At 34.5% G+C, this 23,880-nt stretch overlaps 2 protein-coding genes across 2 annotated transcripts; both read right to left on the reverse strand.

Annotated features, from left to right (window-relative positions):
* Window positions 1-12,390: 12,390 nt before the first annotated feature.
* LOC128210860 (acanthoscurrin-2-like) lies at window positions 12,391-14,071 on the reverse strand. The gene is made up of 3 exons (XM_052915212.1): window positions 14,061-14,071; window positions 12,892-13,370; window positions 12,391-12,398 (listed from the first exon to the last, which is right to left on the reverse strand). The coding sequence occupies exons 2-3, from the start codon at window positions 13,367-13,369 to the stop codon at window positions 12,391-12,393; spliced, it is 486 nt and encodes a 161-aa protein (XP_052771172.1). The 5' UTR covers window position 13,370; window positions 14,061-14,071.
* Window positions 14,072-18,288: 4,217 nt separating this feature from the next.
* Window positions 18,289-20,054, reverse strand: LOC128211162 (acanthoscurrin-1-like). The gene is made up of 3 exons (XM_052915619.1): window positions 19,996-20,054; window positions 18,839-19,305; window positions 18,289-18,345 (listed from the first exon to the last, which is right to left on the reverse strand). The coding sequence occupies exons 2-3, from the start codon at window positions 19,302-19,304 to the stop codon at window positions 18,338-18,340; spliced, it is 474 nt and encodes a 157-aa protein (XP_052771579.1). The 5' UTR covers window position 19,305; window positions 19,996-20,054; the 3' UTR covers window positions 18,289-18,337.
* Between the last annotated feature and the right edge of the window lie 3,826 nt (window positions 20,055-23,880).

The raw sequence follows: 23,880 nt of genomic DNA on the forward strand, positions 1-23,880 counted from the left end.
CCGTTTTTACAACTTTTTTTTATTTTTTGTCTTGGAAAGAGCATTTTTTTGCGTGAATATCTGATAAAAGATTGCTGACAAAAGATCAAAATCGCAGATATTCATATTTACCGTTACTAACGGTTTAGGAAAAAAGCATATAACACCAATTTTTTAACTTGAATATAAAACTATGCGATCTAATTCTTTGTCAGCAGTCTTATATAACTGGTTTCCATGCATTTTCGCAAAAAATGGCCTTTTCCAAGACAAAAAAAAAGTTGTCAAAACGTTCAATCTGTGAGAGTGCAATTTTAAAACAAATTACTAAAAATTCCTTTTTCATACTGAAATAATTTTCTAGAACTTTGCAAAAATACTTCTATATTCAACAGGAGGCAGGAAGGAGTGAATGGTGGACGAGGAGGCTTTTAAGAGATTCTAGTGGTGTTTTCCAAACCTTTGAGAAATGTAAGGGTTGTATTGTGGGCATCCCTTTAATAAACTTGTGCTGAATTGAAGTCTAATCTGCATTAATAATGAAACGAAACGCAAACGATATTCGTATCCATTGGTGCGTCAAATGAAACTTTTTGCTTTTCATGGAGGAATCTGTTGCACCATTTACAAAGATGGCTTATCTGCACGTATAATACCTACACATGACTAGGTTGTGATCAAATGTTTCAGGATCGGTAAACTGTTTTGTTTCTATTGTCGAATAAACTTGGTACAACACTGTGCGGTTAATGATTAAAAATGAGATGAGGAGGAAAATGAAAAGCAAGGCGTCTCTCTCTCTCTCTCTCTCTCTCTCTCTCTCTCTCTCTCTCTCTCCCTCTCTCTCTCTCTCTCTCTCTCTCTCTCTCTCTCTCTAAAATGTATATAAGGATGATTTTCCCGGCTTAACAGACGACAGCAATCGCTGAAAGCATGCTTGATCACCAGACGAAACCAAAAGGGACTTGGATTGACTAGGAATAACAACGCTGAAAAAGGCAGAAACAAAACGAAAGGGCAGGGTTTCAAGGGCGGATGTTTTCGGTAAAAAGGACAGAAAGAAACCTAGAGAGGTGGCACCATCTAGGCATAAAACACCAATACAAACTTCAGAAAAGTCCGAAACATCGTAACCATCGAGCAGGTATTAAGCTGAATGTTTCACTCACTCATCCTCTTTTCCCATCCTAAAGGATTTTGTTTCGATGTACCAGTGTGCTATTTGTGTAAAATGTTTCGCAAGAAAAGATAATATGATGTTGCGACATCAAAGGTCTGGACATTGAAAAAAGGTTCAGATGAAGCGCAATGTCTATTTACCTTTTGATGAAAACGAGTTTATTCGGATATTGGCAAGATATTGGTTTTCCAAGAGTGGCAATCTTAGTGTGATGAGGAATTTAAGCAGGAAGATACCGATCTAAGTGAAAGCAAAGCCATGAAGGATGTCTTGGAAGATATGCAAGGTACTTACAGAAAGGCTCTAATGATCATTTTTGCCGCTATGAAGCTAAATGTCATCTTCAATGTCATAAAGAACTTAATATACAGAGAACTGCGAAGAACAGAAAACCGTAAAGTACGCCCTCATCGAGCGGATATTTCTATTCGATAAATTTTTGGACAGTTACGATGTTCCTCAGTTGGATGTAGAGGAAGAGGAAGAAACAGAAGAGTGAGTATCATTCAGAGATACTCTATAGCGGGCTCGAGTGTTACGCGAATTAATTTGTTTAAGAACCGTTCATGCAGAATGCTGACGTCAAATACTTATAACACATTTGTCATTGATATTTTTGCAACACGTACTTATACTTAAGAGAAAAACTACAGAAACAAGCTCAGTAGCAAAAAGTTTAAACATATACCCGGTTTATGGCACTGGGTAAACGCCTAAGACATTGAACACAAAAACAAAAAATCACAAACAAGGAACATGGAAGAACAGCACAATACTCCACAAACAGCCCAGTGCATACATATCTTATATATAAAAAATATTTTAAGTAAAATAAATGTGTAATGATGCAAAATAAAATATCCTTTACGAAACGGAGTTGTTGTTGTTGTTGTTTTTTTTATTTGTGGTTTTATTTATGTTTAAGCGTTTTCCATATAAATACAAGGGCTGAAGTAGAACTAAGTTGATATTTTGCATATAATTATAATCCAATAAATAATTAAGAAAATATAATGTTTGCAATATTAGTTAAAATATTTTACTGCTATAATGAGGTATTCTTAACTGACATATTAGAAATAAGATATACGGATGAAAGAAAGGTGTAGGGTTCTTTAATCCATATCTCGTGAAAGGCGTTTGATAATACGAAACATGAAGTCTGCTGCACGTTTCACTTTTCATATATCTCGTATAGGCATTATAGATTATTATAATCAAATATTCCTTTACAGAGATATTGTACTTGATTATATAGATCCGCCATCTTAAAAACGTGTATTTTCAGAGCTGCTAGTGCGTGTCAATTTCAAAGCGTTGTGCAAAAGTTGGGAATCCCATTGCAGTTATTACACATTTATGTATAAACAGACTACTGTAATACTTACTTTCATGATATTTATATACTTAAAACTGAATTGTAAATGGTCTTATTAATCTTTTAATTCCTTGGGTCACAAACGTGCTTACTTAGACACTGATTTATTTATATAGATTTTAAATAATAAATTGGGTATTTAACTAGTATAAAAAGATTTTAAGTATATAACTTTAGTAATTCGATCCTGATGATATCGGTTTCGGTACCGAGAAGGCATTCTGAAATTATCAATGAAGACAAACTGTTTCTGAGGGTTAGCGTTATAAGTTTATAGTTTTACCTATGTCAAATTGGAAGCTTAAATATAGCTCACTCAACATTAACAACGATTTTAAATTATACGCGAGTTGTTTATCATGTGTTTATAGTAATTTGGGAGAAGGGGATTAACTCTTATCGCAATTTGAGTCAATATCACATGTCGTTAGCTTCCCCTCTCAACAAAAGTGACCTTTGAACTTTGGGAGTTAAAGGTTATAAAAAAGTTACTTTACTCTAAAAAGGGGTAATCATTCACCAACCAACAATAAAAAGGGTAACTTATGTACCAAAAAAAAGGTAACCTTTCACCAACCCATTTTCCACTACCGCTTGGATCTATATTACAAGTGCTTCCTGAACTATTCCGTCTATTTGCCGATGGATTTTGCAAATAAAATAAGATCAATAGCCTATGTTGATAGTTTGTTGTTAAAATAAATTGAAACAAAGTCTTGTATATTCAGTATGCTTTCAAAAGGGAATATGTTGTATTACTGTTGTGAGTAAATTAAATATATACACATGTAAAACAACCTTTCATGTACACTATCCTTTCGCTGTAGTCTACTTTCATTCACATATTTTATAAATGTATATTTACTTATTCAAATCACAGGCAGCAGTTACGTTGACAGGACCCATCCTATGGCCACTCTTATTATGTTCTGTGACAGAGACAAGTTATTTGGAGACAATTGGTTGAAAAATAAGTTAGTTAGGTGCTTTTCAAAAACACCACCCTACGTACGAGGGCCTTCACATGTCAACCTTTACTATATAATAATAGTAAATATTGGGAATTTTTTTTAGTGGAATTGTTGGTTGATATTTATGTTTTTATTATAAATGATCATGTTCCAATCATTTTTTGGTCTTGAAACGTTTTTTTACTATTTTGTTTAGAGTGGGGTGGCCATAGGGTAGGTCCTGTCAACATAACTGCTGCCTGTGTTTCAAATAAATACTTTGATTTGTAACATGCTTAATGATTAATATCGTGAATATAATTTCGATTTTTTTTATCACAGGTGAATGTATTATTGTTATATGTGAATACTTATGGGCATGTTGTATAAATGTATAGTGAATAAAAGAGAATACTATTAAAACTATTACTCCCGAGAGTAGACGACCGTGATTTGATTGATTACATAGCGTGTGTAAAGTGCGCAACACCTACTAGGCGGACAAACAGCAGGTAACACATATTATGTATCCGATCTAAAGTACTAGTTATCTTTTCCCGAAGATAGACATGATTTTGCCTAAAAGAGTTGAATAAACGTGGAAAAAAGATTTATGCATTTATTTGTCGTATAAGACTTTTACCAATAAATAGGATTGATCTATATCACCGAATGTAAGCTAATCATGGCTTGTTCACAACCGATTTATAAGTGTAAAATTAAACAAATCTTACTAACATTGATCTCTTTGGGGTTTAATGTGATTGCCTTGGTAGACCACCAGTGTTCGACATGAAACAATAACATACTTGATTTACATAACTACAGAAATGTACGACAAACCACACAATGCGTTTAAATGTAATACAATTTTAGTGATCAATTAACTTTGTAGTTCGTCACTGGGTTGTATTTTAAACAATCTTTCAGTGGGTTGAACACGTTAGTTTATCGGCATATTGTCCTCATTTTGAGACGTGTTTTTGTCGAATCAATTTTGCTTATCATTCGACATACAAGGCAAAAGTCATAAATGTTATCATATATCAATGCATGCATGAATGGAAGATAAACAGAACAAAGAGACAAAAGAGAAAATGTTGTACTTTTCCAATTTATTAGCAAGTTTGTTAGTCTTACATCTTGCATGTCTGTTTTGACGTTAATCAATTTACTCTCTGGCTGTATCATGCTTTCGTCTTGCGAAACAGTCAGCTAAGTAATTCATTTTGTGTACACAAGTTTCACCACTAGAACGTTTAAATACAGTTGAGCTAAGCAACTGCATAACTGTGAACCTAGGGATACACGTTATGTTAAGAAGTAAATGATGTAATTGCCGACCTTTCATCTCAGAAACACCGAACATGGTTAACTGTAATTGCAGTAGGGCTTATTCAATTGTGTGTATCATACGCAAAAATGCATTTGTAATGCCTTTATGTTTATCGTTTTAGCTGTGCGGTTTCGCAAGGATTTTAAGAAATCATCTCCAAGTTGATCGATTGACAGCTATTGACATATCTTTAGGGTCAATCAAACAACTAAATATAAACCAATACTTTTTATTCGGCTTTGCTGATATACCTGACAAACATCAACAGTATATTTTTTATTAAAGCTTTGTTCTGTCACCTCGGGTTTCAGTTTGACATTTGTTCATTTTCAGTTATGATAAAAGTGCTAGTAAATAAGGGAAAATCAATATATTTATCATTTGTATTGATCTTATACAATATAGAAAAGTAAACGATTAAAGGGATACAATAAAATAACAATGAAGTAAAACAATCTCGTTTTGCAAACGATGTTACATACATAAACGATGGCACCATCACATCTTTCGAAAATTTGATATAAACAACTGGAAACTTTAGATACATATCTGGCCGCAAATCAAATTCATCAAAATCAACAATCTTAAGAGTAGGGAATTTAAAATCATCATATGTTGCATACTTAGATAGTTATCAGTTTCAAAACGTCAGTCATGAAGCCAAAACGCTTGGAATCGTTTTAAATAAGATCTAGAGCAATACCAATATAATTCAAAATAAACTTGTTCCAAAGCTACAAAGTTTCAAGAATTGTCTTTAAAGTTGGCAACACAGAATAATGACGCTTTTGGGAAAAGTTACAGTAGTTAAAACATTTCCACTTCCATAACTTACCTTTCCACTGGCAGTTCTACCTTCTCCACCTAAATACATCCTTAATGACAGCGTCAATTTTTAAATTTATTTGGAATTGTAAACCCGAAAAGAATTAAAAAAAAACAAACTTATGAACGATTTTAAAGATGGTGGCCTTAGAGTTCCAAATATTTAAGTGTTAAATCAATCAATCAAAGCGTCATGGTTGAAGAGGTTACCGGATGAAACAAATAGGCATCAATACAAAACCTTCTGAAATGACGCTTAACATAAATTTGGAGGCAGGTTGGTTCTTGAAAGTAATCTCGACCACGAAACAATAAACATCATTGTACAAAAATGTACATCTTTAGCAGAAGTACTCTTATCATGGTCTAAAATAAGCAAATACATCGGAAATAATAGTTAAAGTAAAACAATTTTATGGAATAACTCCGACAAAAAAGTAAATGAAACTAGTGTGTACTATGATAAATGATTATGACTAAGATTTCAAATTTGTGCAACATAAAAAGGTTGAAAATTGTAATCAAAAAACGAATAAAAGTGTGTATATCATGCAATTAAAAACCCTAAAAGCAAACCATGGTAATGAAGAAAATGGAATCAAATTCAAGGAACATTACATTGCCATTAATATTTATTATATATACAACACTAAAAACCTTCCAGTACAAATACATTTATAGACTTACACGCACAAACAGATACCTGCATCAATGCATGCTCACAAACTACAGCTAATATGTCAATTCCGTTCTGAATGTATTGAGACAATGGAACTTCGTTTTTTTAATGTAAACTTATACAAAATGTGTGGAACATTCTTATTAATCTATTCTTGTCAATTGATATCCTAATATGTCTTAATATTAAAATCGGAAGTTTTTGAAAAAAAATTCAAAAAACGAATTATAGTCGTTTCATTATTTTCTTGATTGTGTTGTTAAAATAGTTTATATAATTTATGAAGCTAAGATATTACTCCAACCTTTATAGCTTTTAAAAGCTACCTAGGTTTAAGATACAAAATCGAACATGAAATTGCATTTATGAATGCCAAATAAACAGTCCACGATCAGAAATGGCATGTATTACATTTAAGCAACACCCTCTAGTATAGTTTTTTATTATTTCTATATTTTCGTTTATAATTTATAAGTTTACGAATGCTTCTTTTCTTTATTTTTTGTTGGGGGTAAGGGGGAGGGTGGTGCGGTTATAAATTATATCTTTCTTTGTCTTTTTTTCTTCTGTTTATCTGTTTGATTAACAATATGAAAATGTCTATTGTTTTCCGTTTGGGCACTACTCTCACTTCTTAAATAAGCTTTACATGATAAACACCATATGTTGTACATTAAGTGTGTATAGGATGAATTAATAATAAGAAAAAACACCATTTTTTTCTAACGGACAGTCAGCCATGTTTTATGGTTGTCGGAAACATATGACATGGTGTGTTCCCAACCAGTCTGCTTGTGACGTCATTTCTCTCCACAGTCAGACGGCACACCATAAATTTAAGACACCTTGCAGGTCCAGCTAATGTTCTATCTGACTTTTCTTGTAGAAATGCCCAAGAACGTAATGAGCGAACTTGTCAGATCTGCAAGTTCAAAATTAAAACTCAAGACAGTTTTAAGGTGTGTTAATCTTAATGATGTTTTAGACAATAGGTCAAAATTCCCGTTCACAACTCGTTCTGCTTATTTAGATATACGAGTACAGCCGGAGGATTCCGATCTAAGTGGCACTCATTACTTATGTGAAAAACTACAAAAACAAGCTCAGTAGCAAAAAGTTTAAACATAAACCCGGTTTAATAGCACTAGGTAAACGCCAAAGACATAGAACACAAAAACAAAAAAAAAGACAAGAACAAGAAACATGGAAGAACAGCACAAAACTACACAAACAGCACAGTGCATACACACTTTATATAAAAAAACTAGGTATGTTTATCAAGGAGTGTAAGGCACCGCCTTGGAACGGCCAGTAAAATGCAAATTTACTGGGGGTTTAAACCTGTTTACGTGCACAAACCTTTCTCTTATCCCAACAATTCTAAATAAAGAAAAAACGTAAAAGGTAAATCTTATTAAAAAATGCATTAACTTGAGGAAACTGAATAATAAAACAAATAATAATAAACTTATAGGTAAACCCCAAGTACTTCAATGATTAAAGATCCCAACTCTTTCTGCAGACGGAGGAATACAATTCAGAGTACCTAATGCAAAACTTTTCGAAGATACGATGCAGTCATTGTTTGAAACTATGAGCATCACACATAGCCTGCCTTATAACATAAAAGGTTTAAAACTGTGTGATCATTGCGTTTCATAATAAAAACCATCATTGTACTAAAACTGGGAACGAATAAAGAAAACATTATAAAAAATAAAAGCGACATATTTTAGTTAAATAGCCTTTCTTCCAAATGATTACCTATGTAAAATGTTTGAAAAGAATGACGTAACATGCCAAAACACTCCGAGCCAGCCAAATAAGGTTTTAAAGATAACATGAATTTGCAAAATTTTCATAAAATCAAAGGACTTAAAGCTTAGTTATGTTAGGATGCTATATTCAACCCTATATTTTGTTTCAGGAATTTATCTTCAAAAACTAGAAGGCAAGTACTCTTCAAAGTGTTGCCTTATATCCACGGTTTAAATAAATCCAAGTAATTCATTGAGTCTATCTGCCCAACTACCTGCTGGAAACATTTTAATTTCACGGATTTTCTTTGAAACATCACCACAAAAATCGGGATGAGCAATACTATCAGCAATCAGCGATTTAAGACTACTATTGTACTTTGATATAAGATTATAATGACCATTAACACAATTTGAGAAAGTTTTCCTTAATTTTTTAATATCTGAAACCCTGTTTTAGAAGTTTTTCCGTCATAAGTTTACTGCGAGAGCTGAATTTATTTATATCTGTACATATTCTAGCAAATTTTATCAACTGTGCAATAAAAACACCATATGATGGTGAACTAGGAACATCTACATCTAAAGAATGGTAATTGATTATTATTTAATTAAAATCATCACGTTTATCATAAAGATTGATACTCAATATATCTTCCTTAACTTTGAGTTGCAGATCTAAATAGAATGCTTTTAAATCGGATGTATTAGATTTATTAAGATGCAATTGTGAAGGGTATATCGATTGAATATTATCTGTAAACACAGGATTATCCAAACTTAGAATATCATCAATATATCTTAAAATGCTATTTACTTTATCAACAAGAGCGAGATCTCCAGATTTAGATAATTTCAACATATATTCACTTTCATAGCAGTATAAAAAGAGGTCTGCAAGTAAAGCAGCATGTCCAATAGATATATTTATCTGAGCGATAATTGGTTAAAAAAACCTTTTTTATCATTAACTGCCATATAAGTAGTGTTCTCCCTCGCAAAAGTTTTTTTAATAAGAGGAGCCAATTTGATTGTTACAAAGGATTGTGGAATAGATGTATAGAGCGTTGAAAAGTCATAAGTATTAAGCACTGAGACCTTATATCGTCTTCAATCAGAATCAGAATTATTGATAGATCAAAAGAGATTAATTCCGGAATTCTCATAAACTTTGCTACAGTATTTTTTCACATTAAACTTAATTGCCGATTTGAAAAATGGTACAAGGCCTTAAAAAGCTTACTTAAATCGAACAAGTTAAGCATTATCTGACAGTTTCTACAATCTCGAAAGACAATTTGTTTAGATCCGTTAGATCCCTCTACTGAACAGCTATGTGTGCCTAGCTCATTTATCGAAGGTCTTGCTACCGCTCCTCATATCCTTCTCTATCACCCATAAAAACATCAACTTCAGCCGGTTTTGAAGAGACACTTTATGCCTTGGACACACGTTAAGCAATGGATAGAGTAAGTGAATCATGTCATGTATGGGCCTCCTTGAAATCATTTCCAAAATACCTCACAAAACACTTATCTGAAGATTCTCCTGAAATAATCGGTGTCTCTTTCGCAGTTGATGTTCTGAAACGCAATAAAGAGTTATTAATGGTGTTAAGAGAAACTGTGAGGGCATTAACGACAGCTTGCATTGTAGGAAATAAAAAGAATATCACTCTTCAAAACACTCTGTTGAACTTTATGTTGGAATTAAATCCCTGATGATTAAATGATGGCAAAAATGTTTTGATTCTGAGGATCCTGCGCCAGGAATTGTTGCACTTAAAGACAAAGAAACACTTGAAATCGGTCGCGTCTAAAATGTTAATAAACGTCCTGTGGCTGAAAGGGCTATAGCTGAGCTTAAGTATGAACTGTTTCGTCTTGAGCAAGGCGTAGGGCGTAGGGCCTGTGACTAATGAAGAACTGTCGAATTCGCGAATCCGAAGTAGAAGGTTTATTTGCGCGTGAGATCTTGACGCAGATAGACCAGTTCATCCATTAGCAAATTACACTTTCAGATAGGAATATCATTTTAGAAAAGCATACGCAGAGATGTGACAACCACTGTTTAAGCGAGTGGTCAAAGTGTTGGTGACATTGTCCATTTGTAAAAAAACATATCTCACAGTAGGAACAGATATATAGTTGTGAAAATTGATGATTGGTGTTACCTTAACTTTTCAGGGAATTAGTTACGCTCTAACTCGTATAAGGTAAAACTCAGCGAATGTTATCGAGGACCTGGTCAGGTGGCGGAACATTTTGCGAACACAGTTAACTCGTTTAATGCACAGTTGAAAGATGACGGCAGTGTGGTGATCTAGCGCAAACCACCTGGACCAGCCGATATTCCGCTAACAAGACCTGCTCTTCTAAAAACCATGTCCTCGTGATGAAGGGCCTAGTGACATTCGTTACTCTTAGGAACTGTTGACACAAATTCTAGTGAATCTATTAAAGCAGAGATGAGTTCGAACGCAATGCTTATGTTATAAAACGGCCACAGGGTTTGCGCAAACAGACAATATCTTCATGAGTACATTTCGAGGGGTGAAAGCGAAAAGGTTCTATCTTCTTCTTTATTTAATGCCACTTAGAACCTTTTCGCATTCACCCCTCGGTTTGTTCGTAGTCATTCTTTTGAAATTCACTGTAATTTATCAATAAACGTTTTATGTGACAAAATGTTCTACACCTACTAGGTGAAGCTATGTTTCTACAAGTTTCTAGAGTTTCACTTGTAATATTAGATTATGTTCATTTCATAAATAATAAGCCTAAATATATATTCTGGTTTCAACCTTAGCCCGAGAGTTGTGTTTACTTGAATTGTTTTAATTAGTTTGATCTTTCATAGCTAGTGTTTTATGATTTGTTGTTGTTTTATTTAGTATCGTAATGTTCACATCAAACAATGCACAGGGACAGAACAGGTTGTGCCGGTAATAGTGATTAGTATATTGGTATAACATACCCTACACATATTAACATCTTATTCAAAGTTCTCTCCCTTGCTGTTAATTTTGCCAGTGTTGTTAGTTTTCTTTATTACACAGTTTGGTCGCGATTTCGTATCGATTCTGGTTATCTGGCGCAAAGCAAATGAGCAGCACAATACCGAACTCGGTCTGTTCACCTGCCAATTTTGCGTAGACAGGCGACCACGCTTAAATTATTTGTAGCCCTATAATGGGCTCTACAATTAGAATATTCGAATATCCGTCACGGGAATCTATGATCGAAACACAGCAATGAGTGACTTCCGTCACAGTATGTCTATAATCGGAGGTGAAGAAGAAGCGTTGAAATGATGAGTAATTAGATACATAAAACCTAAGTTTAACTGAATTATATCTAAATTCAAGTGCTGTCGAACGCCAACGTGACATTGTATACAAAAGAAGCAAACTCGCCAAAAATTAAGGAAGAACAATTAAGAGAAACTGGCAAAAATGTCTTTTGAAATCAAATTCGCCAAATGTCTCAGATACAACTCTAGAATTTAAGGACACGTAACAACATAACATTTTTGGTTCAGCGACATCGAATTATATTCAGTTACTGTTCATATTCCAATCTTTTTCAGTTTTCTAAACACTTGTTGATCATCATCATTGAAATGTATTTCTTTATCTAACCAAAGTTTCTTATCCTGGTAAATGTATTCATTATCAGCCCACATCCTAGAACTGGTACTCGTTTGGTATGTGAATAGATGTGCTATTCTTATAACGGTGTGCATACAAGAATATTGATAGTGCTGAATAAGGTAAATGTACTTTGCTGCATTTGTCGTTGTTCTTATAGAGACACATTGGAAAATATTTTGTTTTAAGCATGTCTATGTCCCACAGAATGTGTCATAGACGATCTTATAAATCAACACCTGTCTTAAGTATTTGTTGAGACAATGACCTTTCATCTGCTAAAAAACATGACAAGCTTGCAACTAGCGCAGCAAACTCTTTTTTGTATTTTACAGTTTTATAGCAGCAAATGAGGTTATCGATGTGTAACCTATTTCTTTTACAGCGGATTCAGCCGATAAAAAAAATAGTTCGAGAAATAATGGTGTATGCAGGGATAATAACCCCCGTTTTGCTTGTGCTCATGAACCACTTGTACGTGCAAAGTGCTGGAAACCTCGCAAACAAGTGCGAATCATATTTCAGAAACAACTAAGTCCTTTTCGAAAAATGTTTCAATTTATTAAAACATTTTACAAAAGATTATGATTTTATTTCAGATAAAAACTGTCTTGAGAATGTGGAAGGTCCGTTGTTCAAAATATGGTCGACACTTCATCAATACTCTGGAAAAGAGCAGCAAAGGGATTATAAATACATTTATTGGTAATACAAGGCTAAGTACGACCATAAACATACATTTACTTTGGCAACACTTTTTTACACAAAATAAACATGGAAAATAGCAAGAATTACATTTTACTTCAGTCATTTTCGTTATTTCATTTTATTCAACAGTGGTCATTTAAGATGGTCTATAATAAAAAAAATATGGAACAAGATATAATAATAACACTTAATAAAACGGGAATATTAACTATACAGTATTATCATTTGGCCGAAGAAATAATTAAGAAATCTGACTAATTTAATGACCAAATCTTTTTTAGCAAAGGTTTGTTCATTCTGAAGTTATAAGGATAGATAACGGACAATCAATGATGCATATGACGGACAGAGAAAGAAAGAGTTTCGTCAAATTGAATTACTATATAATGTATACACGAATGCATATTCAAAGTACAAATGTAAATGATTTTTAAAATGTAAAATATTTACTTTTTCCTTTCGTATATCGTCCGTATCCACCTCCGTATCCGCCTCCGTATCCGCCTCCGTAGCCCCCTAATCCGCCACCGTAGCCTCCGTACAAACCCCCGTAGCCCCCGCCTCCGTACATGCCTCCGCCTCCGTACATGCCGTAGCCGCCACCTAGTCCACCGTATCCGCCACCGTAGCCTCCGTACATACCACCGAGGCCTCCGTATCCGCCTCCGTAGCCCCCTCCGTATCCGCTTCCATATCCACCTCCATATCCGCCTCCGTATCCGCCACCGTAGCCTCCGTACAAACCGCCGTAGCCTCCGCCTCCGTACAAACCGCCGTAGCCTCCGCCTCCGTAGCTTCCGCCTCCGCCTCCGTACAAACCGCCGTAGCTTCCGCCTCCGCCTCCGTATCCTCCACCTCCACCATAATATGGAGGAGTGGCCAATGCTGCGCACAGTAGTGCTGCTGCTAGGATTACAGATTTCATCATCCTGGAAATTTTATAGAAAGAAACTTATGAAAAGTGAAGGGGTTGTGTTATTGACATTTAAAATTATAACATATTTACAATCGAAAGTATCGAGTTTGTTGAACGAATAATGAAATACATAATAGCATTTGATGAAATTGGCTTATAAGTTATAAAAACGTTATCAAACAAAATGCAATCAATTTCTAACTTACATCAAACCTATTTAGACAATGTGAAGCAACGTAATACTCTGCTTGAAAGTATTGCTTGTGAATTAATAACACCTTATTAGTTGCATTCCTATTAGTTTGAAATGTATGTAACCTGCCCAAACCGAGACTATCGTAAGCTACGTTACCAATATTTGAATACTTGTACAATTGTTCAACTACAAATGCTATCTTAACGGCACATTTCTTTCAAATGGAAATATTGTTTTCGAAGGATAAAATAGAAGAAACCGATGGTTTCAATAAGGACGAACGTATCCGTTTAAGGAAACATTTCAATGAAATAGATGTTCCTCTAGTTTACTTATTTTTCCACAACCGTGCGGACAAAATCAACCTTAAATAGAAGAGCATCAATATATTGTTGAAAAACTCATGTTTAAATGGAGTTTAAATAAAAATGAGAAAAAAAGGTTCATCAAATGAACCTATTTCTGACGTACATTTACAACCTGAGCACATGTGACAAAATAACTTACTTGGTGAACGAAAGGTGAAACGGTTTGTATTCGCTTTCTGAAAATCACACCTCTTATATAGCAACAATCTAGGGCATTTACTTGCATCTCTTTTTTATCATGATTGATTTTGCTTAGAATAAACATTGGTGATCTATCGATAGCAGTTAATCGATCGACTTGAACATGACTTTGCTTTACCAAATTTAAAGTTAGTGTTATTTGCATAACTTTAAATTATCACCGATATCCTTCTGTTACTTTAGTGGCTAATAAAATGTCTATTGGTATGTGTACTTTAAGAATTAAACGTAAAGCTTTGCATTTAATGTGTATGCACAAGTTCATTTGAAATTCATTAGTGTTCGTTATTTACGGGCATCCCCATTACCATTGACAGTTACAATTGAGGGGTGACGGTTATCATTGACCACTCATTTAAGAATGACAGTTACAAATGGCCACTCATAAAGGGATGCCATTGATCACTCATTAAGGGGCTACATTTTCCATTGACCACTAATTAAAGCTGCACTCTCACAGATTAATCGTTTTTGACAAGTTTTTTTTTATTTTTTGTCTTGGAACGAGCCAATTTTTGCGAAAACCCATGAAAACCAGTTATATTAGACTGCTGACAAAAAATTAGATCGCAGATTTTTATATTTAGGTTCAAAAATTGATGTTTTATGATTTTTTCTTAAACCATGAGTAACGGTTTATGCCATAAAACATTGATTTTCGAACGGTAATATAAACATCTACGATCTGATTTTTTGTCAGCAATCTTATATCATTGGTTTGCAGATATTCACGCAAAAAATGCTCTTTCCAAGACAAAAAATAAAAAAGTTGTAAAAGTGGTGTATCTGTGAGGGTGCAGCTTTAAAGGATATCAGTTACTATTGATCATTCATTAAGGGGCTACATTGACCATTGACCACTCATTAAGGTGTATCAGTTACCATTGACCACTCATTAAGGGGTATCAGTTACCATTGAACACTCATTAAGAGGTAACAGTTACCATTGACCACTCATTAAGAGGTAACAGTTACCATTGACCACTCATTAAGAGGTGACAGTTACCATTGACCACTCATTAAGGGGTGACAGTTACCATTGACCACTCATTAAGGGGTGACAGTTACCATTGACCACTCATTAAGGGGTATCAGTTACCATTGACCACTCATTAAGGGGTATCAGTTACCATTGACCACATCAAGAGGTAACAGTTACCATTGACCACTCATTAAGAGGTAACAGTTACCATTAAACACTTATTAAGAGGTAACAGTAACCATTGGCCACTCATTAAGAGGTAACAGTTACCATTGACCACTCATTAGGAGGTAACAGTTACCATTGACCACTCATTAAGGGGTATCAGTTACCATTGACCACATCAAGAGGTAACAGTTACCATCGACCACTCATTAAGAGCTAACAGTTACCATTGAACACTTATTAAGAGGTATCAGTTACCATTGGCCACTCATTAAGAGGTAACAGTTACCATTGACCACTCATTAACGGGTATCAGTTACCATTGACCACTCATTAAGAGGTAACAGTTACCATTGACCACTCATTAAGAGGTAACAGTTACCATTGACCACTCATTAAGAGCTGACAGTTACCATTGACCAGTCATTAAGGGATAACAATAATTATCGGCCACTCATTAGGGAATACAGTAAATATTGAACACGCAAATAGGAGTAACAGTAAATATTGACCACTCATTTAGGGGTAATGGTAAATATTGACCACTCATTTAGGGGTAACAGTAAATACTGAACACTCATTAAGGGATAAAAATAAATATTGGCAACTCATTTAGGGAATACAGTAAATATTGACCACTTATTAAGGGATAACAGTAAATTTTGACCACTCATTAAGGGATGAAAGTAAATATTGACCACACATTTATGAGTTACAGTAAATATTGACCACTCATTTAAGGGTAACAGTAACTATTGAACACTTATTAAGGGATAAAAACAATTATTGGCAACTTATTTAGGGAATACAGTAAATATTGACCACTCATTTAGGGGTAACAGTCAATATTGAGCACTCATTTAGGGGTGACAGTAAATATTGACCACTCATTTAGGAGTGACAATTAATATTGACCACGCATTTAGGGGTGACAGTAAATATTGACCACTCATTTAGGAGTGACAATTAATATTGACCACGGATTTAGGGGTGACAGTAAATATTGACCACTCATTTAGGGGTGACAGTAAATATTGACCACTCACCGTTTGGTAAATATTTGAGGGGTGACAGTTATTATAGATTTTGATTGTGTAGCCTTTCAACAGCAAAAAGTACTTGTAAATGCTCTAGTAACTTCCTACGTTGCACATTTTGTTACTACACTAAATTCGCGTTTACAAACATACTTCAGATTAAATGTATTCTACATCATTGTGATTACCCAAATTTTATTTTGATTACCTTTCTTAAAAGGCAATAACTTACGGACAAACAGGTTATTTAAGCCTATAGAAAAAGTACAATGTTCAACATCACGTTTATTGCAGTTACTTACATTATCTTTGTGATAGGATAGCTTATAGAGTACTTCAAAGGCTCAATTAATTTGATTGACTGTCTTGTGGCCCTTCATGTCAGGTATTAGTGTGTCTCTTAAAAGCTTTTTACAAATTTACAATTGATCAATTCTTACATGGTATAATAACAGTTTCGCTCGTTTTTTGTTTTCCTACAAAGGAGGCGTGCAGCGAGCAAAGCGATTCATTGTTTATTGTTTAAGGAGAAACATGAAGTTGTAAATAGTAATGATTTAACAATATGTTTTTTATTTGACATTCATAATTAGTATCATAATACGCATACATACACTGTATGTCTAAAAAAGAATTTGTACATATTTAAAACATAATACTTGAAACCAACATGCTTTAAAATCCCAATCTAAAGTATAGTACTTTTATTCATACGTATTTGTAATTGGTCACGTGGAATCCTGCTGCTTTCAACAGCTATCGCGCTTAAAGATCTTCTTTTCGAGAAAAATATGGGGAAATTGCGACTGATGTCATATGCAAGTATGAAATTTTGATTTAGGCGACAAGGTTTTTACGCGAAACTCATATTTATCTTTTCGCTTACGCAACTTTAGGTCGTATTCTAAAATATTGATAATTTCAATTCGTTAAAGAAAATCAACCTACAAGTCAATAAGACAGATTTGTTTTAAAAGACACATACTATTGGCTTTATTATTTGTGGGGACATTTACCTGGATCAAATGAAAAAAGGACGGACGTTGAAATCGGCTTACATTGCAAAAACGCCTGCTTTCAAACAGACTTGTCATAACGAATGCCAAGGAACCCAATGTATGCAAGGGCCTGTTGTACATTGTTATTTGATAAGCTTCGTTAGTTAGAGCCGTAGCTGCAATCTATTTGACTAGTTGCCCTGTGTCAAGTCTGTTTAAAACCGTACCCTAAATATTAAAAATCAGCTCGGCTTACGGATTTGTTTCTCTGTTGAACGACATAGAGCACTTGTAAACTATCACGAAGTTTTGGAGTAAATAGATAGGAAAGTTTTGTATGTTAAAATAGTAATTCAAATAACAAAATAAATGTTTTTTTTGCAACAGATCTACTGTTCGTGAACCTGTTTGATTGACAATGTTTATTATTGTGCACATTTTCGTTTGTGTGCTATTCTTATAACGGTGTGCATACAAGAATATTGATAGTGCTGAATAAGGTAAATGTACTTTGCTGCATTTGTCGTTGTTCTTATAGAGACACATTGGAAAATATTTTGTTTTAAGCATGTCTATGTCCCACAGAATGTGTCATAGACGATCTTATAAATCAACACCTGTCTTAAGTATTTGTTGAGACAATGACCTTTCATCTGCTAAAAAACATGACAAGCTTGCAACTAGCGCAGCAAACTCTTTTTTGTATTTTACAGTTTTATAGCAGCAAATGAGGTTATCGATGTGTAACCTTTTTCTTTTACAGCGGATTCAGCCGATAAAAAATAGTTCGAGAAATAATGGTGTATGCAGGGATAATAACCCCCGTTTCGCTTGTGTTCATGAACCACTTGTACGTGCAAAGTGCTGGAAACCTCGCAAACAAGTGCGAATCATATTTCAGAAACAACTAAGTCCTTTTCGAAAAATGTTTCAATTTATTAAAACATTTTACAAAAGATTATGTTTTTATTTCAGATAAAAACTGTCTTGAGAAAGTGGAAGGTCCGTTGTTCAAAATATGGTCGACATTTCATCAATACTCTGGAAAAGAGCAGCAAAGGGATTATAAATACATTTATTGGTAATACAAGGCTAAGTACGACCATAAACATACATTTACTTTGGCAACACTTTTTTACACAAAATAAACATGGAAAATAGCAAGAATTACATTTTACTTCAGTCATTTTCGTTATTTCATTTTATTCAACAGTGGTCATTTAAGATGGTCTATAATAAAAAAAATATGGAACAAGATATAATAATAACACTTAATAAAACGGGAATATTAACTATACAGTATTATCATTTGGCCGAAGAAATAATTAAGAAATCTGACTAATTTAATGACCAAATCTTTTTTAGCAAAGGTTTGTTCATTCTGAAGTTATAAGGATAGATAACGGACAATCAAGGATGCATATGACGGACAGAGAAAGAAAGAGTTTCGTCAAATTGAATTACTATATAATGTATACACGAATGCATATTCAAAGTACAAATGTAAATGATTTTCAAAATGTAAAATATTTACTTTTTCCTTTCGTATATCGTCCGTATCCACCTCCGTATCCGCCTCCGTATCCGCCTCCGTAGCCCCCTAATCCGCCACCGTAGCCTCCGTACAAACCCCCGTAGCCCCCGCCTCCGTACATGCCTCCGCCTCCGTACATGCCGTAGCCGCCACCTAGTCCACCGTATCCGCCACCGTAGCCTCCGTACATACCACCGAGGCCTCCGTATCCGCCTCCGTAGCCCCCTCCGTATCCGCTTCCATATCCACCTCCATATCCGCCTCCGTATCCGCCACCGTAGCCTCCGTACAAACCGCCGTAGCCTCCGCCTCCGTACAAACCGCCGTAGCCTCCGCCTCCGTAGCCTCCGCCTCCGTACAAACCGCCGTAGCTTCCGCCTCCGTATCCTCTACCTCCACCATAATATGGAGGAGTGGCCAATGCTGCGCACAGTAGTGCTGCTGCTAGGATTACAGATTTCATCATCCTGGAAATTTTATAGAAAGAAACTTATGAAAAGTGAAGGGGTTGTGTTATTGACATTTAAAATTATAACATATTTATAATCGAAAGTATCGAGTTTGTTGAACGAATAATGAAATATATAATAGCATTTGATGAAATTGGCTTATAAGTTATAAAAACGTTATCAAACAAAATGCAATCAATTTCTAACTTACATCAAACCTATTTAGACAATGTGAAGCAACGTAATACTCTGCTTGAAAGTATTGCTTGTGAATTAATAACACCTTATTAGTTGCATTCCTATTAGTTTGAAATGTATGTAACCTGCCCAAACCGAGACTATCGTAAGCTACGTTACCAATATTTGAATACTTGTACAATTGTTCAACTACAAATGCTATCTTAACGGCACATTTCTTTCAAATGGAAATATTGTTTTCGAAGGATAAAATAGAAGAAACCGATGGTTTCAATAAGGACGAACGTATCCGTTTAAGGAAACATTTCAATGAAATAGATGTTCCTCTAGTTTACTTTTTTTTCCACAACCGTGAGGACAAAATCAACCTTAAATAGAAGAGCATCAATATATTGTTGAAAAACTCATGTTTAAATGAAGTTTAAATAAAAATGAGAAAAAAAGGTTCATCAAATGAACCTATTTCTGACGTACATTTACAACCTGAGCACATGTGACAAAATAACTTACTTGGTGAACGAAAGGTGAAACGGTTTGTATTCGCTTTCTGAAAATCACACCTCTTATATAGCAACAATCTAGGGCATTTACTTGCATCTCTTTTTTATCATGATTGATTTTGATTAGAATAAACATTGGTGATCTATCGATAGCAGTTAATCGATCGACTTGAAGATGACTTTGCTTTACCAAATTTAAAGTTAGTGTTATTTGCATAACTTTAAATTATCACCGATATCCTTCTGTTACTTTAGTGGCTAATAAAATGTCTATTGGTATGTGTACTTTAAGAATTAAACGTAAAGCTTTGCATTTAATGTGTATGCACAAGTTCATTTGAAATTCATTAGTGTTCGTTATTTACGGGCATCCCCATTACCATTGACAGTTACAATTGAGGGGTGACGGTTATCATTGACCACTCATTTAAGAATGACAGTTACAAATGGCCACTCATAAAGGGATGCCATTGATCACTCATTAAGGGGCTACATTTTCCATTGACCACTAATTAAAGCTGCACTCTCACAGATTGATCGTTTTTTACAAGTTTTTTTTTTATTTTTTGTCTTGGAACGAGCCAATTTTTGCGAAAACCCATGAAAACCAGTTATATTAGGCTTCTGACAAAAAATTAGATCGCAGATTTTTATATTTAGGTTCAAAAATTGATGTTTTATGATTTTTTCTTAAACCGTTAGTAACGGTTTAAGCCATAAAACATTGATTTTCGAACGGTAATATAAATATCTACGATCTGATTTTTTGACAGCAATTTTGTATCATTGGTTTGCAGATATTCACGCAAAAAATGCTCTTTCCAAGACAAAAAATAAAAAAAGTTGTAAAAGTGGTGTATCTGTGAGGGTGCAGCTTTAAAGGATATCAGTTACTATTGATCATTCATTAAGAAGTAACAGTTACCATTGACCACTCATTAAGGTGTATCAGTTACCATTGACCACTCACTAAGGGGTATCAGTTACCATTGAACACTCATTAAGAGGTGACAGTTACCATTGACCACTCATTAAGAGGTGACAGTTACCATGACCACTCATTAAAAGGTGACAGTTACCATTGACCACTCATTAAGAGGTGACAGTTACCATTGACCACTCATTAAGAGTTAACAGTTACCATTGACCACTCATTAAGAGGTAACAGTTACCATTGACCACTCATTAAGAGGTAACAGTTACCATTGACCACTCATTAAGAGGTAACAGTTACCATTGACCACTCATTAAAAGGTGACAGTTACCATTGACCACTCATTAAGAGGTGACAGTTACCATTGACCACTCATTAAGGGGTGACAGTTACCATTGACCACTCATTAAGGGGTATCAGTTACCATTGACCACTCATTAAGAGGTAACAGTTACCATTGACCACTCATTAAGAGGTAACAGTTACCATTGACCACTCATTAAGGGGGCTTAGCTATCATTGACCACTTCAAGAGGTAACAGTTACCATTGACCACTCATTAAGAGGTAACAGTTACCATTGAACACTTATTAAGAGGTAACAGTTACCATTGACCACTCATTAAGAGGTAACAGTTACCATTGACCACTCATTAAGGGGTATCAGTTACCATTGACCACATCAAGAGGTAACAGTTACCATTGACCACTCATTAAGAGCTAACAGTTACCATTGAACACTTATTAAGAGGTATCAGTTACCCTTGGCCACTCATTAAGAGGTAACAGTTACCATTGACCACTCATTAACGGGTATCAGTTACAATGACCACTCATTAAGAGGTAACAGTTACCATTGACCACTCATTAAGAGGTAACAGTTACCATTGACCACTCATTAAGAGCTGACAGTTACCATTGACCAGTCATTAAGGGATAACAATAATTATCGGCCACTCATTAGGGAATACAGTAAATATTGAACACTGAAATAGGAGTAACAGTAAATATTGACCACTCATTTAGGGGTAGTGGTAAATATTGACCACTCATTTAGGGGTAACAGTAAATACTGAACACTCATTAAGGGATAAAAATAAATATTGGCAACTCATTTAGGGAATACAGTAAATATTGACCACTTATTAAGGGATAACAGTAAATTTTGACCACTCATTAAGGGATGAAAGTAAATATTGACCACACATTTATGAGTTACAGTAAATATTGACCACTCATTTAAGGGTAACAGTAACTATTGAACACTTATTAAGGGATAAAAACAATTATTGGCAACTTATTTAGGGAATACAGTAAATATTGACCACTCATTTAGGGGTAACAGTCAATATTGACCACTCATTTAGGGGTGACAGTAAATATTGACCACTCACCGATTGGTAAATATTTGAGGGGTGACAGTTATTATAGATTTTGATTGTGTAGCCTTTCAACAGCAAAAAAGTACTTGTAAATGCTCTAGTAACTTCCTACGTTGCACATTTTGTTACTACACTAAATTCGCGTTTACAAACATACTTCAGATTAAATGTATTCTACATCATTGTGATTACCCAAATTTTATTTTGATTACCTTTCTTAAAAGGCAATAACTTACGGACCAACAGGTTATTTAAGCCTATAGAAAAAGTACAATGTTCAACATCACGTTTATTGCAGTCACTTACATTATCTTTGTGATAGGATAGCTTATAGAGTACTTCAAGGCTCAATTAATTTGATTGACTGTCTTGTGGCCCTTCATGTCAGGTATTAGTGTGTCTCTTAAAAGCTTTTTACAAATTTACAATTGATCAATTCTTACATGGTATAATAACAGTTTCGCTCGTTTTTTGTTTTCCTACAAAGGAGGCGTGCAGCGAGCAAAGCAATTCATTGTTTATTGTTTAAGGAGAAACATGAAGTTGTAAATAGTAATGGTTTAACAATATGTTTTTTTATTTGACATTCATAATTAGTATCATAATACGCATACATACACTGTATGTCTAAAAAAGAATTTGTACATATTTAAAACATAATACTTGAAACCAACATGCTTTAAAATCCCAATCTAAAGTATAGTACTTTTATTCATACGTATTTGTAATTGGTCACGTGGAATCCTGCTGCTTTCAACAGCTATCGCGCTTAAAGATCTTCTTTTCGAGAAAAATATGGGGAAATTGCGACTGATGTCATATGCAAGTATGAAATTTTGATTTAGGCGACAAGGTTTTTACGCGAAACTCATATTTATCTTTTCGCTTACGCAACTTTAGGTCGTATTCTAAAATATTGATAATTTCAATTCGTTAAAGAAAATCAACCTACAAGTCAATAAGACAGATTTGTTTTAAAAGACACATACTATTGGCTTTATTATTTGTGGGGACATTTACCTGGATCAAATGAAAAAAGGACGGACGTTGAAATCGGCTTACATTGCAAAAACGCCTGCTTTCAAACAGACTTGTCATAACGAATGCCAAGGAACCCAATGTATGCAAGGGCCTGTTGTACATTGTTATTTGATAAGCTTCGTTAGTTAGAGCCGTAGCTGCAATCTATTTGACTAGTTGCCCTGTGTCAAGTCTGTTTAAAACCGTACCCTAAGTATTAGAAATCAGCTCGGCTTACGGATTTGTTTCTCTGTTGAACGACATAGAGCACTTGTTTGACTATCACGAAGTTTTGGAGTAAATAGATAGGAAAGTTTTGTATGTTAAAATAGTAATTCAAATAACAAAATAAATGGGGGTTTTTTCAACAGATCTACTGTTCGTGAACCTGTTTGATTGACAATGTTTATTATTGTGCACATTTTCGTTTGTGTTCATGAACCACTTGTTCGTTCAAAGTGCTGGAAACCTCGCAAACAAGTGCGAATCATATTTCAAACACAGAGTCCTTTTCCAAAATGTTTCAATTTATTAAAACATTTTACAAAAAAATATATTAT

Source organism: Mya arenaria, chromosome 12 (genome assembly GCF_026914265.1).
Source record: "Mya arenaria isolate MELC-2E11 chromosome 12, ASM2691426v1".
Classification (NCBI taxonomy): Eukaryota; Metazoa; Mollusca; class Bivalvia; order Myida; family Myidae; genus Mya; species Mya arenaria.

Coding starts and splice junctions, on each gene's coding strand:
- LOC128210860 (XM_052915212.1), bottom strand. CDS start 13,369: ATGATGAAATCTGTAATCCTAGCAGCAGCACTACTGTGCGCAGCATTG.
- LOC128211162 (XM_052915619.1), bottom strand. CDS start 19,304: ATGATGAAATCTGTAATCCTAGCAGCAGCACTACTGTGCGCAGCATTG.